This window comes from Amia ocellicauda, chromosome 3 (genome assembly GCF_036373705.1).
Source record: "Amia ocellicauda isolate fAmiCal2 chromosome 3, fAmiCal2.hap1, whole genome shotgun sequence".
Lineage (NCBI taxonomy): Eukaryota > Metazoa > Chordata > Actinopteri > Amiiformes > Amiidae > Amia > Amia ocellicauda.
In genome coordinates this window covers 23,536,186-23,552,807 of record NC_089852.1, presented here as the reverse complement: position 1 = coordinate 23,552,807, position 16,622 = coordinate 23,536,186, and the positions used below count along the sequence as shown (strand labels likewise).

Sequence of the window (16,622 nt, the reverse complement as noted above, 5' to 3'; positions counted from 1 at the left end):
AGAAGGCAGAAATGTGAAGTCTTAATTATTTCTTCCCTAAGAAGAATATTTTGGGGAAAATCTTTGAATAAGCAGGTAGGGAATGAAAGAACTGCACAAGTTGCCATTGCATTTCTCCAGGCATTCAAAGCGGAGTCCCCAGATCTTGGCTGTGAGTGCTTGTTGCTGGGTTCTTATTTCGTACACCTCAAATCCTTCCCACTGCAGGATTTCACGTCCAGGTGCTCCATTATTTAATTGATGGTTAACAAATTCACCTCAGTAATTAAAAGAGGTGTGTGTTGCAGAGGACTGTACAGGGCAGATAAACCTTCCCTGTTGATACACTTTGGGGGCCTAAGACTGTGATTTATGCACCAAGAAGGCTTTTATACAGATTTGTATGAAGCTTTTCATTTCTTGGCTAGAAAATCTTTTTTTTTTTTTTTTTTTTTTTTTTTTAACTAAATTATAGTGCTTATTTAGAAAAAAAAAAAAAAGCTTGCAGAAACAATGATCTCAAGGTGATCTAGTCCAATGTAAAGGTCTACTGAGCATTATTTCGTAATAAAAGCAATCCATATTAATACTAACTTGTATATTGCCTCTAGACTTGCTATAGTGTCTGATGTCTAAATGATTGAAAGGTCACATCTAGTAGTCTGTGCGAGGTGTCTGCATTTCATCACACTTGGAATGCACTCCATCCCGTATTAAGCTTGATTGCACTGTGGGGATAGGGAGTTTTGTCAGATGCCAGGGGTGGTGATGCCTTCTGAGGGTGACCTCACACTTTTCCCTTACATAGACTGCTTGGATCAACTGGATCAGACCACTTACATGATTCAAAATGTATTGAATATCTATAATCTCCTGCTTTATTTATTTTTTTCCCCACTCATTCAGTTTCCTGTGATGTTTCCCGAGCGATGTATTGGCATCAAAAGGGGACCACACGGCACGGTAACCCTTGGTTACATAGCACTTAAGAAACAGATGGGCAGTGTATTAAATAACATTTCTGCCTATGCAGGTCAGTGCAAAACAAGGAAACCAGTCTGAAATATCCAGTAATTGGAGTTGTCTTATATAAGCACTTGGAAATGTGAAAGGGATCAAACATTTTAGCAAGGGGAGTCTTCTATGCTTCCTCAATTTTACTACTGTGCTGAACATCAGGCATTGGGATATACTGATCAATCCTCCTATTGCATAGAGGTACTGTGAGCTGTGTGTGCTCTAGTCTGGGCATAGTCTGCATAGAATAGCAATTAGGTACTGTGCTGTACTTAACAATATGTGTAATAGCCTTTTTTGTACCTATTGAGAAGGTGATATAAGCAATAGGTAGTTGACACTAGTAGCTTCAGGTCATTTTGCTATAGGTAATGGCTACTTTAATGTCCTTTCTTTAACAGACAGATACCCCCCCTCCCCCACTTGCGCTTCATTTCAACATTGCCCTTGTTTCTATACATCCACATGATATCCTAGACTAGACTGACTAAAAGTGCAGTGGGAGCCCAATATGACCCACAAGCAGTTCTTCTATATAAAGTGACCGCTGCCGCCCGATCGAGTTTCACACCTCTCCATCTCCTCTCATCGCCTGCACTATAAATACCACCTGTCCGTCAAATGTCTTTCTCGCGTCCCCTGAACCTGGTCTCTGTGCCTCCGACATCCGGCCTCTGAGAAGGAGAGAAAACCGCAGTGCTTCTTCTCGGGGAAAAATGAACACTGACAGAGACGGGTGACTTTCTTCACCTTGTCGCAAAATGTTGATTTAAAAATCTAAAAACCCTGACCGAAAATGCAGCATGCAAAAACATCTCACTGTTGTTCGGTCAAATAGCAGAATCAATATGAGAACATGAACATGAACTACATAACTACATAAACATGCAGCAGTGTTTATCATGTTAAATTTAAGAAGGAAACCACACCCAAAATCCCCTCTTTTATAAGCATTTCACAATCCTCACCCTCCAGCAGGGTATTCTGAAGTGTACAGTGCTTCTATCCTCATTCTTTCACAGCGAGAAACAAATGAACTTAGTTTTTTAAATTTTTGTATATGTCCCTTCGATTCTCCGCATTCCGTGCTTTGGATGTGTGAGAGAAATTTCCTCTGATGAAGAAGAGAACGATGATGAAGTGACTTACCAGCCCTTTGTCAGGGTCAGGCTCAAGTGACTGCAGTTTGCAGGAGGCAGCAGCAGCAGCGGCAGTGCGATCCAAACCGGTGCTTGCCTCTGTACCAGATGATTAATGCAACCCCATTACAGAATAGGTCTTAATGAAGTCCCTGGCACTGCACTCTGAGTGGTGCTTTCTAGGGGGACTTAGTGGCACTGCAGTGCAGTAGCCAGCATCTGCAGTGGTGAACACTGAGTGAAATTAACATTGTGCATGTTTCTTGACCTCGGTTTAGATTCAAAGTGGGATGCAAACTTCATATGGGGGAGTGTGTTCTTGTGTACACGGGTTAATCGCAGGATCTACACGCTCCCCTGCAGCAGCATGTAAATGGCAAAGGAGTTAAAACAGTGAGATGTCTTGTCAGTCCATTTGGGGGTTAAAGCAAGAGCAATAGTGTGAGTTAACCCAGTGTGTTGTGTGGAAAATAATGATTGCAAAACAAAATGTATGAATAGGTCATGGAAAGGAGCCCAATTATGGGCATAGATACCCTGGGAAAGACTGGTGTGCATTTAATACTTACTGACTAGTGCACCCAACAAAGGAGGAGGTGGGGGACGGGTGGAAGGCAGGGGAGAATGATTCGCCCTGTGATAATGCATTTCAGATGCACTCCAGAAATAAATGGATTTCTGCAGATGCATTTTTAATGGGAGGAAAGCAGCAGTACGCAGACTGCAGGATGCCTTTGCACAAAAAGGAAATTAAATTTGAATGGGTTAACTGTGCATTGCTATGGTGGCATCCGTTCTGTTATACACTCTGCCTAATTGCATCAAATTGCCTGGCCATCTGCTCACCGCGTTAGGGAAAGCATTCCGGATTATACCAAATCGTCCCGAGTTTCAAACTGCAACCAGCACATTCATTTCACTGCTGCGCTGCAGAGACTCAAGTCACCAGATCATTTAATTATGTCCTGTATGTAAAGTGTCAGGGCAAATTATTCAACAGGATAATGATTGAAAAAGGTTTAAAACCAAAGCTGTGATCAAAAGTACAAATGCTCACCAGTCCAACATGTAGTGTGAGTGTGTGATCAAATTAATAGCATCTTTGTGGTCAGCTATGAATCTTTACAATGCATTTATTCGGTCTTCCCTGGAACTGAAAAGGAAAGCTGCACCAGTTCTCTGACATACAATATTCTTCTAATAAAACGTGCAATTTACAAATCTAGGATTCAACCAGTCAGGTCACTCTGGACTAAGTTCAGGATCTGCTCTAAAGGTCATTTAGAGGGAGAGTAATGGTCTGGTTTTGCTCACCCTATTTTAGCTCTCCATCCCTAACTGTCTGCTCTTCAGTGCATGAGACATGATATGTGTGTTGGGTTATGGTATGCAGGCAGGGAGTACAGAGCCAAATTAGAGAGTGCAAGCTGGAGTGATAAATTCAGTCATTTACCCTGACAATTGGACTTCAGATTAGCAATATGGTCACTGGTGTAGGCCTACCCTTGTAGGATATAAAGATCATATTTACAGCTTTCTTGTTGTAAATGAAAACTCCTAACCTCCATATGCAAACCTGTTCATTTAGCTCTGTCCCTCCAGTCTCTAACAGTAGGTATGCGATCATGGACACAGTGCAGCGTAAAGCACGTTTCACCCACTACCACCGTACCATCCGCATATCATCCGCCCATTATTCCTGCTGCTGGTACAGTTTCCATGGTAATGAAGTGATTTAAATCAGAGTCTTGATCAGAGTTAGATAATAAAAGCAGTAAGTGAAGACTGTTGGTTTATTTATTTATTTAAGTACATTCTTCCTTTCACCCCTCCATTAATGCCTCAGCTCAGAATAGCTAATTGCTATTCTACACAGCACCCTCTGAGATGGAGTTGTTAATCCAGTATTTGTTTTGTCTGTCCCTCTGAATTGGAACAGAAAAATCAGAACTGGAGGGACAACTGGAGAAAGGCTTGTACACATTTACAAGGAGAGCAGCCAACCCTGTCTTTTTTTTGTCCCTCACTGCAATCCTACAGCAGAAACAGCTTAAAGAGCAAGTAGCAGAGACTGAAAAAGGTCATGTGCCCCACTGTTGTGACCTTTGACCTCTTTTGGACCACTGGTGGGCAACAGGGATTTCTGCTCTTTGTTCTGCCTCAACTGCCAATTACTTAATAGAACCATTTATTTGATGAATTTAACATGTTAAGTATTGTGTCCGAGGAGGTAGGCATATAAAAATACTGACCTCCAGGAGCAAACTATCCCGTCACTGTTATGTATGAATGATTTAAGAAATTCAAGTGACTGGCGTTGTTCATTGTCACGGTCCACATCCTTGAATTGGTAAGTATTAACAATGCTTGATATCAAAGAGAACAAAGGCCTGTGCTCATGTGTCCCTTTTTAATTATTTTCCTACATCAAAGAGTTCCTCAGTTGTGTGGGATTGGGCATGAGGGCGTGCTGTACTCTACACTTTGAGTACACATACACATGCATGAGAGAAGTCAAATTGGATTGAAAAAGTGGTCAACTAAAGAAAACAAAAGGAATAAAAATCCAGCCAGGTTGTTTTTATGTGACCACTCTGCCCTCTCTCTTTCTTGCAGCCTGTTCACCTCGCTCAAGCCAACTTCCTGGTGGAGGCCTTCGGTACCTTCTTCATCCTAGACCTGGAGTTAAACCAGTAAGTACATCTGCAAAGCTTGTTACTGTCATTCGTCGCATTAAGGCAAAAATCTTGTCCGAGAGTTGTGTTCATTTGGTAGTGTGTTCTGAGGTCATAGCTTAGCTTTCAAAGATCATAGGTTGGAAATGATTGATTGAATTTGATTATAGATTGATACATTAGGTCCATTGCCATTATGTGTGTAGTTACTATGATTATGCAATATAGACCCCTGTATTGCTGGCTGAGAGCAGTGTCCTGCACATGAGTCCTCTCTCGTATGATTTCACTCAGCTGGTTGTGCTCTGAGCCTTCAGAACAAAAAGCAGATGATATCTCGGAGGTGTTAGTCTCGGAGGACCCTTGCATGTACTCTTCATCGCTTTTTGGTGGGTTGTTGCGGTGAGCTCAGTTCACTGGGCTGAGGCTTTTCAATCGGGAGGATAATTGGAGATTGAAGAGGAACAAGATCTGTTTATCCATACAACAAAGCAGGAGACAGCCCCTCCCAACTGCTTCACTGTACCATCATGTATGCCCCACCAGCCCGGGTCCGTAGTCTTGCTCTCTCACACTCACCCCTCCACCACGCGCTCTCTATACCCCCACTCCCTCACCGGCTCACTTCCCTTCTTAGTCCCTGTCTTCCCGGGGGACCACAGAGAGCTCTTGCGTTGCTGCATTATTTATTGTACTAAAAACATAGCATCCCTCTCTCCGTAATGAGCACAGGACTGAGAGGACTGGAACATAAGAGGGGTGGGGGGGAGAAAAAGAAAAAAAGGATTAGTGAAATCTATCCGGCACCCCCAGCTTCCTTTACTGGCTTTACTAAGCTAGAAGTCTGTGCTGATCTATGAAGTTGTTGTTGCAGAGTCTGGGTTGGGCCTGACCTGTACTATTGGACCTAACATGTGTGGCACTATCAGTCTCTCTCCCAGCCAGGGCAGAGGAAGGAGCTTTTCCCATTTAGAAATGAAAACAAACAAAAAGCCTGAAAGCAGAGGATAGTTCTAACACAGTGACTTTTTGCCACCATCCAATCAGTGAAGGAGCTGTTTGAGCTCAAGTGGAGACTTGTCAGACTCTTTAACTGCAGTGCTTTGGCTCGGCTCCTGTCTTGGAGGCCCATTCTCCTGCCGACTGCGTCCTGAGAAAGACGGACAGTTGGTTTCCCCTTGCATGTTTGGGGGCCCAAACTGTCTGTGTCAGTAGTCTACAGGGTATGATATTGTTACTGGAAATGTTAGCTTTTGACTGTGACACATTCCAATTGTTAGTGGCTAGGAGGAGGAGGAAGAGGTGGGGGAGGGGGAAATGGGCATTTATAGATCTCAGAGCTGAACTCCCCTGCGAAAGACATGAATGTTTTAAAGATGAGTCCATTAGTGGCTTTTTTCTTTCTTTGAGACTTGCTGCATGAAATGAGATTCGGTTGAGTGATTGTGCTGCAAACTGAGAGTAGAGATCCAGTCTGCCTAACAGGAGGTAGAGACACACGCACACGCACACACACACACAATGGGCCATCAGACATAGTCTAGATGGTTTTGCTGTGCTTTAATCATAGTTCAGTTCAGTTAAATCCTAACCTCATTTGACAATTTGATAAATGTTAACATTTGATGAAAAACGTATTACATTAATTTAGCATTCCCTGTCCCTCTGATCTGTAGCCCCGTGACCTGAATTGTGATTGGTTGATTTAATATTATCTGCTTGTCAATATTCTCTCCTTGTCATTTTAATACAACAATGCATTTTACCATACAACATCATCCAATACAGCTGGCAAATATACTGGCATGAATATAGGGATTTTGCATTGAAGAGATCAGATAGGATTAGTCAGTGAACTTCTCCAGAACTGTCAATGTCTCTTCATACTGAACTTGAGATTTCAATCTTTTGAGCTTTTATAGCATGACTTAATTATGCTAGTGCCTTTTTGTCAGCCCAGTGGAAATGATAGTATTCCCAGCTGTCTGTGTGTGAGAGAGAGAGAGAACGAGCTGGTACTAGCTGGCATTCAGCTATCAGCTGCACATCACTTGTGATCTCATTGAAGTGTTAGTGCACAGTTAAAGGCACAGTCCAAGTATTTGGAGTGTGCTGATACTCTTTGACTGTTTTTTAGCATGTGTTGGGTTCCCAGGGGCCACACAAACCAAAACAAAAATATTCTTTAATTGATAACTTGTCTTGCAGGAAGAATGCTAAAGTAGTCCTTCCTCGGTTAGCTAGCATAGTAGAAGGAGTGTTGATGCCATCACGTCTGGCCCCGCTATAGGGCTCTACTGAGCCCCACAGTCCTCAATTAACCCCGGGGCTGCCTACCCCAGGGTACTTGTATGTTGCCGTGTTTTGAACCAGGCAGGTACGCCTTAAGACGACTGACAGATGAAAAAACATGATTTACTTTTTCTCCACTTTGCAGTAATCTTCTGTCTTCGAAATACGTGGAAAGGCATTTTGACAAGGATGGGAAGCCCACGCAGACCACGGTAAGACTGGTGATTTAGATGTGGGTTTCATCCACTTGGTAACTTCTACTGTAGAGCCTGTTTGTTGTTGTGAGTGATGGGAGAATGGAATTATCTCCAGGTAGACAGTCCTGATGAATAAAGAACTGCGAGAGTTGAAGGTCTGTTGTTCTTCCAGGTGGATTTTTGTTTGTGTGTTCCTGTACATAATTTATGTCCAATTCTGTGCCTCAGTGAGACATTATTTTGACAATGCCACGACTTGCCAGTGTACAGGAGTTAAGGAATTATAACCAGGCCTGAGAGGAGAGTCCTGGTTTTGTGCCAAACTCAGAGAGAGAATGCGAGCTTAACTGAGGCATGTAGATGACACAAAGTGTTTAGTGTTTACCATGTGTTTAGCGTGGTAGAATGGATGCTTTGTTCAATGCATTTCCAAAGACAGTGTCCTGATAAGGGGCAGGGTGAGATGGCCTCTCTGGCACTCGGAAGCAGATGTCAATAGCAGCTTCCCGGACAGTGATGAATCCTTCAGTCAGAGCTATCGATTTTAAGTAAAAAAAAAAAAAAAAAAAAAAAAAAAATCTTTATTGCTTTTCCTGCTAATATGTTTACAATTATAGCAGGTGAGAGATTTGCACATTTAGCAAAAAAGCATAGCTTTCATGTTACTATGGGGGTACATTTTAAAAGCAGCCAGAAAGTGAAGTCTGGACTTGTGAATTAGGTCCCGTGCCTGTGAATGCTTAGTTCTTGACTAGCTTGAAAGGCACCTCAAGAAAACACAGAATACAGACAATTTGCATTAGCTCCAGGTGCAGAGTGGCACTGATTCCTGTACAGAACTCAGCCATCTTCACAAAAACATCTGCTCCTTCTAGCGCCCTGAGTTTATTAGCTATACTTTAACAACTACACTTCTCCTATAAGTACAGCAAAGTTTGTCACAACCCAAATTCATTACAATTATGAATCCACTTACTTTCAAAGCTTTGAAAATTTTTCCAGGGGAGCCCCTGCCTTCAAAAGTTGGCAAATGGAGACTGAGCTGCTTCGAGGGGTCTGTTCCCTTCCATTTTTCCGGGCTTTGGGAACTGAATTGACAGTGGATTTGGGTAGACCTATGACTATGAATAAAATTAATTTATGAAAAATGTATATTTGTGGTCATATGAAAATACAGTACACTCCCAGAGGACAGGGGAGATGCATTTGGTTGTGGTGCAATTACATCAAAAAGTTCAAGGGGTAATCTTTTAAATATGTATTTGTTTGTTAGATTTATTGATTTTAGAATTACAAAATATTTGTGAAAATACTCTATTAACATGCAATTCTTTAACACAAAAATTGGCTATGGATTTTCCTTAAAAAGCTGTCCAGGACTCTGGAGTCTGGAAAAAGGCTTGAATGTATATTTGAGAAAAGGGCAAGCACCCCGAGTTCAGTGTCCTATTCATATCTATTTTATTTTTTAATATATTATATATTAATTTTTTAAGTATAAACTCTCCGGCAATGATGAAAGCAGGGACAATGACTTTTAATGAGTACAAACTCGCCAGGGGAAGGGCAGACATCTGGGCTGTCTCCACATTCCTGGCCTTCTCCCCGTTGGGGCAGTAATGCGGCACCCTTCAGTCCTCACACAGGCCTGTCGAGAGCCGGCTGCACCGCTCTCCCTTCATACCTCATGAGTTATTTATTGGTGGTGCTGGGTCAGTTCACCCCGCTGCTGCTGCAGGCGGAGCACCACAAGGAACAGAAAGCTGCTGCGGCATAAATATTTCAAATAAATGTAGGATTATTCAAATAAGAGCTACTGTTCGGTCTTTTGTTCCTCGGGGTGTGTGGCTTCCCTAGCGCTTGTTTCGTGTCAATTGTAAAGAGGTGGCCTTGTTACACAGCTGTGCCCTGCGTTTCGAACTCGCCTCGTCTAAATGGGCAATATGCAGCGGCACAGGCAGGCAACACTGCTGTCTTTAACCAGTGGGACGCTTTACGTATCAGTGGCAAACTGGGTTAGCATGCTGGACTGATGTGCAGCCACAGCTGGACCTTCTACCCCAAAATCTTTTTAACGCCAGATGGCACTGTTCACTATGGGGTAGAATATGATTTGACAGCTTTGAGACCTAACTCTTTGACATGGACTTAAAGGTTTGTAAAGGTGTGCAGGAGTATTTTACTCTGGTTGAATTTTCTTGTTTAGACAGTAGCAAAATCTGGTTATTGATTTTATGAATGCACCTTAAATTGTCAAGTACCTTTCATCACAAACGATACAAACTTCAAAAGTGGTGATTTAACACTGTGAGTTACCTCACACACATCTGTGCAGACTGAGGGGTGCTCTGCGATGCTGTACTACCCCCCCTCGGCCACCGCTCCTGGCCCCAGCCAATCAGTAGGCAGTTCCCATGGCAACTGGTAGAGGCGCATCCCTGCCCATTTCGACCCAGTCCTGTCACTCACTGGAGGAAAGTGCAGAATCTTCAAAGTGGGGTGTGGGATTTTATAAGGGAAGCAATTAAGTGCTTGCAGGCAGAGGATCTGTCAGTATTCGCAGGCAGTCAGATCTCTACTGTTCAAGGTTTCTGGCTGGCAGTGATTAAGGCTGGCTCTTTCATTCAGCTCGACCGTGTTCTGCTCGCTGTTCGCTTCATGGTGCACATACTCAAAAGAAAATGCTTTGTTCTGTGCTGCATTGCACATTTGTGTCTGGTGCAATTAACCAGCCAAATTGAATGTAACTTTTGGAGAGTTGCGTAAGGGAAGAAGTAGGATGTGAAAGGAACAGTGTGACAGCAGATTGCCCTGATGCGTATTCTTTATTCCTTGGAAAGCATCTGTTGACATTTTTTATTTCTGTTAAACCCAACACCAAATCTCCTCCTGACTGGAATCTGACATTATCACGAGGCCACTGCAATGGAGTCTAGCCTTCTTTTCGGTCTTCCCTTTTTCTTTTCTTTTTTCTGTCTTCAAATTTCCATGGCAATGAATTGCCCTGTGATGCCACAGCGTGCTCTTCCCTTTCATGTGCTGCCAACCTTTACTGGGTCACCTGACCACGGCAATCACAAGATTCACCTCTAGACAGGAGGCTGAGCATTTGCTTACGGTCCCTAAGCCCCCGTTGCAGTGTTGTGTGACGGCCCCTAGCAGGCCTGTGCAGTCAATGCAGAGCGATTATGTAATATCTGCAGTCTTCTGGGAGCTGGCAGCTGCCAGCGATGGACTGTGAGCACAGCCAGCCGGCCTGCACACTGACCTCCGCACACAGGGCTTCCCTTGATCTGAGATTCAGACTGCCAGGGTTTTTACCGCTGCCTCGTAAGCAAGCCCAGCTTAACAGAGGTGCAGGAGCGGGAGAAAACTAAATTGTGATGCAGATTTAATCAGTTAATTGACATTTTATTTTATTCTGGCTCCATATTTATGCATTCTGTTAATACATATACTTATCTCTACATTAACTACAAACTGACCGACGTGTCAGAGAGACCTGTCCAGACAGGTTAATCAATAAATACGATATATTAATGGCAGGTTGTCATTGACATATATTCATTGGTTTAATATGATCAATTATTCCGGATAAAAACTATAAATACAAGGAGGAGGAAGGGCAGAAGAGATGAGAAGACGAGTGAAGGCAGAAGATGTGACGCAGTGTAAAGTCAAGGTTAACGGCTGTCCTCTGGTGTTTGGTTCATCGTGTGCCGATGTAGAAGGCGGTATCAGGCAGTGCTTTCGCTGATACAGCACTCGTTGACCTAATCTGCAAAGCAGGCTGGATAACCTGAATCCTGATGCAGGGTGATGTCAAGCGATGTGCATTTAACTCTGAAACGAGTGTTTGGAATGATGCTCAGGGCAGACTGGACTAGGCTATGTGACGTTCTTGGGCTTCAAAGAGGACATCGCGAGGTTCCCCAAAATACAAGATGATTCCATGCCAAGTGCTGCGTCAAATGCCAATAGGGGTGATGGTGCACGTCTTCTCAAGCAGCTCCCTTGTGTTCGTGCAGGGCAGAGGTGTCCTGGGAGGTTGCCTGTCAACAGTGTGAAGACCCACACTTATGACACGAGAAGCAGACCCAGCGAAAGCTCAGTGGAGGCTGGCTGACAACACTGACCCAACCCTGGCCCAAACCATTAGGTAGCAGAGAAATGTCCCACACAAACTCCTTCACCAAGGAGTATTTCACTGTAGGCTCCTACTGGCTGGCTCCTTGTGCTTACTCTAGAAGGTGTCAGGAAATAGATTTCTGCTCTAAGTAGAAACTCACAGCCATGCAGGCGCTCTCAACGTCTATGTGTGTGGGGGTGGGGGCCCCTGCTTGTAGAAATTGATGGGGCACATTTAAGCAGAAAATAATTACATTAGCACCGGAGAGTGGAAACCTGATAGTGATCTGCAGACCGCATCTAAGGATTAATCTGATTTCCTCTCATCTGATTTATTTATTTATTATTTAAGGTAGAGGAATTGCATTTCCTTGCTAAGGCATGTGGACAGCCCTGCAGTCTTTCATTGGGATTTTACTGGGATTTTGACATTTTACTCTTCTTGTACCAGCCAGCTCATGCAGCAAACTTAGAAAAAGAACCATAAACTTTTTTATTTCAGTAGAAACTTTGCGGTTATCTTCCAGGCTTTTAGGTTTATTTGACAAATGCCGGGCTGATTAAAGATTTGGGGTTTAAAATATAAATCTCCCATAAAACTGGTCACTTTTTTTCATATGAGTCTGTCACCTACCTTTGAAGGGACCACCAACATTATGAAGTTGTAGGGCTCTTTATAACGAGCTTGTAAGCTAGAACATTTAAATTATAAATCCAGAACTTACGTCAGCTTGATTTTGAGGCTCAGATAGCACCCAAACACATTCATTGCTTGGCTGCAGCCAGGGCCAGTGTTATGTCTTTGCTTGTAATGTAGCTTAAAGCGCACAGACTTCGAGACTAAAATGAAACCTTGTCCGGAAACTGAAATGGTAAACCCTAACGCACACGAGGGGCAATTTTCTGTAAACTGGCCCCTGACTAATCTCACTTCGGCATCTTTTTTCGATCAATAAGTAATAAGAGTGTAATGCAGGAGTCTGTTTTTTGGCTGTTAATGTGAAACATTGTATTCTGTTTCAGGGTGCATTATAGTGTTGCATGAGACGATCGCCAATATAATCACTTCTATTCCCCACGGCTACAACAAAATCCACAGGCTTTCTGGAAAAGGCCTTTGAGGCCTTTGGTTACAAACTACGGGGAGGTCCTTAACAACTGCCTTGATTTTGTAATTACACTTATGATCCAGTACCAGGCACTTGCAAAGCAGTACTTCCATCAGCAAAATCCTGCTTGGGACATGACTATTCATCTACTCTTATCTCTGTATTCTTGTGCTGTGGGGATCGCAGTGCTGTAAGAGGCAGATGACCAGTCAGTGCTCATTATAGAGGACTGTGTATGGTGTCTTCATCCCTCTAGTGTTGGTATGAGAAAGCCAAAGCCAAGTTAAGTTATGTTCACAAATCCTTAAAAGTGAATTTTGAAAAGGTTTAAGGAAACAAAACAAGTAGTAGTTTTGAGAGTCTAGCCCTGGTCTAAGAAAGTGTATGTGCTCTGCCTCAGTGTCCTATGTTTGTTGCAGGGCGGCGAGCACTGTTATTATCATGGGCACGTCAGGGGCCTGCCGGGCTCCTTTGCAGCAATATCCACCTGCCACGGCCTCCAGTGAGTATCACCACAGAGACAGAGTCCCCTCCGCCTCAACCAGATCAACACTGAGACACTGACACCCTTCTACAAACAGATCAGCACTCAATCACATCCACCTCAACACTAACACCCACACAACATTACAGCTACTTCAGCACTGACACCACCACACCACCATATAAACATCAACCCCCCCAAGAATGACATTGACTCTGAGTCACTGACAACTCGATTGATCAATGACAGCGGCACTGAAACCTTGACAACAGCCACATTCTCTACACACATATACTCTACATGCCCATGGGGGGATGTTGACCCCACACACACCCACACAGACACACACACAAAATCTTTCTGCTGGCTGTATCCCAGTTTCCCTTAGTGCTCATTATGAAGCAGTGGGGCTTTATGTGTGAATCCATTAAAGACTGACTGACTGTGAATTTGCACAGGGGTCTTGAGGAATCAGGATCTCTCAACCTCAGGGTCAAACTGAAAGTCCCCTCCAGCCCATTGCAGCCCCGCCCCCCAACACCACTACCACTGTGTATTTTTCCCCAAAGTCTCCCTGGAGAAATCAAGAAAGAGCCAATACACCGGTCTTTATCAGGGAGATTTACATACCTCTCAGACTGAGGGGTTTCAAAGTCACATTCAACAAAGCAGTTAAGAAACTACAATATATTGGCTCATTCCTTGAGGCACAAATATCAAATTGCTCACCACATGTTATAACAGCTGTTTAACTGACATATCTGTAATTTTCCTTTCTCTACTTAACAGCCTACAAATGCTTCTTTTAACAGAAGAAGGTTAAAGTCTCTCTTTTTAAGATGGCGGCTGTAATGCTCGGTTCAAGTTGGGGGAAGGGTTTGCACCTCTGTTATGAACTTTGACCCCTTACAGCAGGACGATTTTAAAAATACAGTGCTTGTTTGGATTTACCCATGTCACCGAGCTATAGTTGCTTATAGAACACCCACAATACTTGAATCTTATTATTATTATACAGCCAACAGTACCAAGGCAAAGTCTTGGATGTAAATACTCGTGAAAGAGTCAAGGTATAGATTGTAAAAGACAATAAAACATAGCTGAGCAGCTCTCCAAAGATCAATTATCAGAATGGTCATACTCTTTAGCTGCACATAATTAAGCCTATTATTATTATTATTATTATTATTATTATTATTATTACCTGTTCCCAAATCCAAACCTACCTGGTGGGGTTAAGTCGTCTGCTCCTCAGTTCCCATCTTGTGTCTCTCCTGCTGCCTGTGTAGAATGAACCAATCTGTACTAAACTGAACTGACAGCCCCTCACTCCTCTTTCTCCCCAGTGGCATGTTCTCAGATGGGGTCTTCTCCTACGGGATTGAGCCCGTGTCTGATGACAGGATGGAGGTAAGTGATCGCCTTCTCAGTGCTGCAGTGAAAGAATCCCAAGCTCACAAAGGCTTTTCCTGCATTTCCCCACTGCTGCCTCTCACCTCCTGCATTGCACCACCAGCCCCCCCCCACCCCCCTCTCTCTTCCCCCCCCCCCCCTCTCTCTCTCTCTCTCTCTCTCTCTGTACTCTGTCTCTGTACTGGTTCACCTTAAGTTTTTCAGAAGTGCTTTGGGGCTGGTGGGAGGGAAGGCAGGGATTTAATAGAAGTGGAAAAATTAGTCTGGGGGGGAAATAACTGAAATAAAAAAAAGGATTGATTGACACCTGCAGAGTCCCAGCTTATCTCCTGTTTTGATAATGATGGCTCCAAAATACTCAGGCCTTCTCTGTGAATCTCAAGTGTCTGTGTTTTTTTTTTAATAGTCTAGTAGTCAAAGTGCAAACTGTCATAGTATACTAGGCTAGTCCAGGCCAGCAATCAGTGGGACAATGACAGCCCTTAGGTCACTGGCAACATGCTAACTGTAGTAACTGCGCTGCCTCAGTGTCTGTGTCTGAGACGGGCAGCCAGACTGCCCCTCACTCGCAGGTGTAACTGACCTGGGGCGTGATCAGAAGAGGCCTGCTTAATAAATGATGCTCTGGAGCTGTTGGTGCCGTCCGGAGGTCAATGGCTGGAAAGATGAACTGCGAGAAGGTGCATGTTTACTCCACTATCCTCTCTGCATACAGTTTACTCTCTGCATTTCATTCTCTTCCTTTTCTCTCCTCGTGGGATACCTCTCGGCTCCTTTCCGTCACATTCCAGTTTTGTCAGGCTTTGTTTTCTCTTTTTTTTTTTTTCCCCCCTCAATAAAAAACATTATCTTTAAGTAGAACAACATGTTCCTTTTAAAAGGCATTGTTTTTTACTTTCATCTTTCTGAAGGATGATGCTATAAATCTTGTCTTCTCGGCTGTGTCTAGCCAAGTGGTTAATGTTGTGATCCATGGATCTGCTAAACTCACTTATCCCACATAAATTAAGAGAGAATACTCTTACTGTCATCTTATTTAGAGCTTTCAGTTAAAATTAATTAAAATTCCCTTGGCCTTCTGATTTATAGTCACTTATTATAAGTCACTGCTTTATAATTGTAGCCTTTGCTGCTGGTGAAATGAGTGACATAAATTTGCACTTTGAAGGACAAGTGATTTATGCTCTCCAAAACCCACCAGGATCAGACTCTCGTGCTGCTCTGTTCGCACTGGACGTCTGGAAATGGTTTGCACTTGCCACTGTGAGATTCAGCTCTTTGCAACCTCGAGCACCACAATAACACCGAACAAGCAGAAAGCACGCAATAGCATTTCACAATTGAACCTCAGCCAGTGACCAAGGCGTCGTTTCCCTGACACTCGAGCCCTTTCTGAAAAGTTAGTCTTCGTTTTGTTTTTGTTTGGTGTTTCTTTTTTCCCCTGCAGGATTGGTTACAGAGAGAGTCTTGCGTTTTGTTTTCTTTTTTTTTTTTTTTTTTTGGCGGTTTGTACTTTTCCTTTGTTGGCAGTGACTTGACCAGATCCAGGGGTTCAGTGTTCCTCCTTGCTTTCAGCAAAGTGGTGTCATGAATGTTTAACGTGGCTGTCTCACTGACACCGGGTTGGCAAGTGTTGTTTTGGGTTTCACAAAGAGGCTGAGGTCAGAGGGGGGTTGGTGGCCTGTCAGTGGGCGCTCTCCACAGACGCACAGTGCTTCCTGTCTCCGACTCTCCACTTGTTCCCTTCCCGCCATGTCCTACAGCTGCCTGCACTCCATTATTACACATCAGTTAATAATAATCTCCATCAATCATCTAAAGTACAGCAACAGGCAGATGAGCAGCATTCATGATCTAATGCATCACAGAATTCATTCCTCTACATCGTGTCTGCACTCTCCTGTTAAATAAAATTACTCGTTTAGCTTTTTTTTTTTTTTATCCTGCAGAGATTAGGGGATAAACTCTGATTGAACTGAGGAGGCTGCACCGTTACCTACAATCTAGGCCTTGGTTTTAGTTCTCATTCAGAGCACAGAGCACAAGGGATAATGGGTAATTTTGGATCACTAAGTCTCTTCTCAGTTTCCTAACCCGACTGCCACACTGACATGACTTTTTCAAGGCACGCATTCAAGATGGTGGCCCTCACTCTGAAGTGCTATCTGTGTTTCTCAACTTTAGGAAAG

At 43.4% G+C, this 16,622-nt stretch overlaps 1 protein-coding gene and 1 long non-coding RNA gene across 3 annotated transcripts in view; one reads left to right on the top strand and one right to left on the bottom strand.

Annotated features, from left to right (window-relative positions):
• Positions 1-16,622, top strand: part of adam11 (ADAM metallopeptidase domain 11) — a 40,564-nt gene that overhangs the window by 2,613 nt on the left and 21,329 nt on the right. For both annotated transcript variants that reach the window (XM_066698565.1, XM_066698564.1), the window contains exons 3-6: positions 4,752-4,828; positions 7,248-7,314; positions 12,956-13,038; positions 14,367-14,430. In XM_066698565.1, coding sequence (XP_066554662.1) covers positions 4,752-4,828; positions 7,248-7,314; positions 12,956-13,038; positions 14,367-14,430 — 291 coding nt within the window. The remainder of the gene's footprint in view (positions 1-4,751; positions 4,829-7,247; positions 7,315-12,955; positions 13,039-14,366; positions 14,431-16,622) is intronic.
• LOC136742099 (uncharacterized) lies at positions 4,056-14,509 on the bottom strand. Its single transcript, XR_010814732.1, has 2 exons — positions 14,247-14,509; positions 4,056-5,553 (listed from the first exon to the last, which is right to left on the bottom strand). It is a non-coding gene; the product is annotated as an uncharacterized LOC136742099 (long non-coding RNA).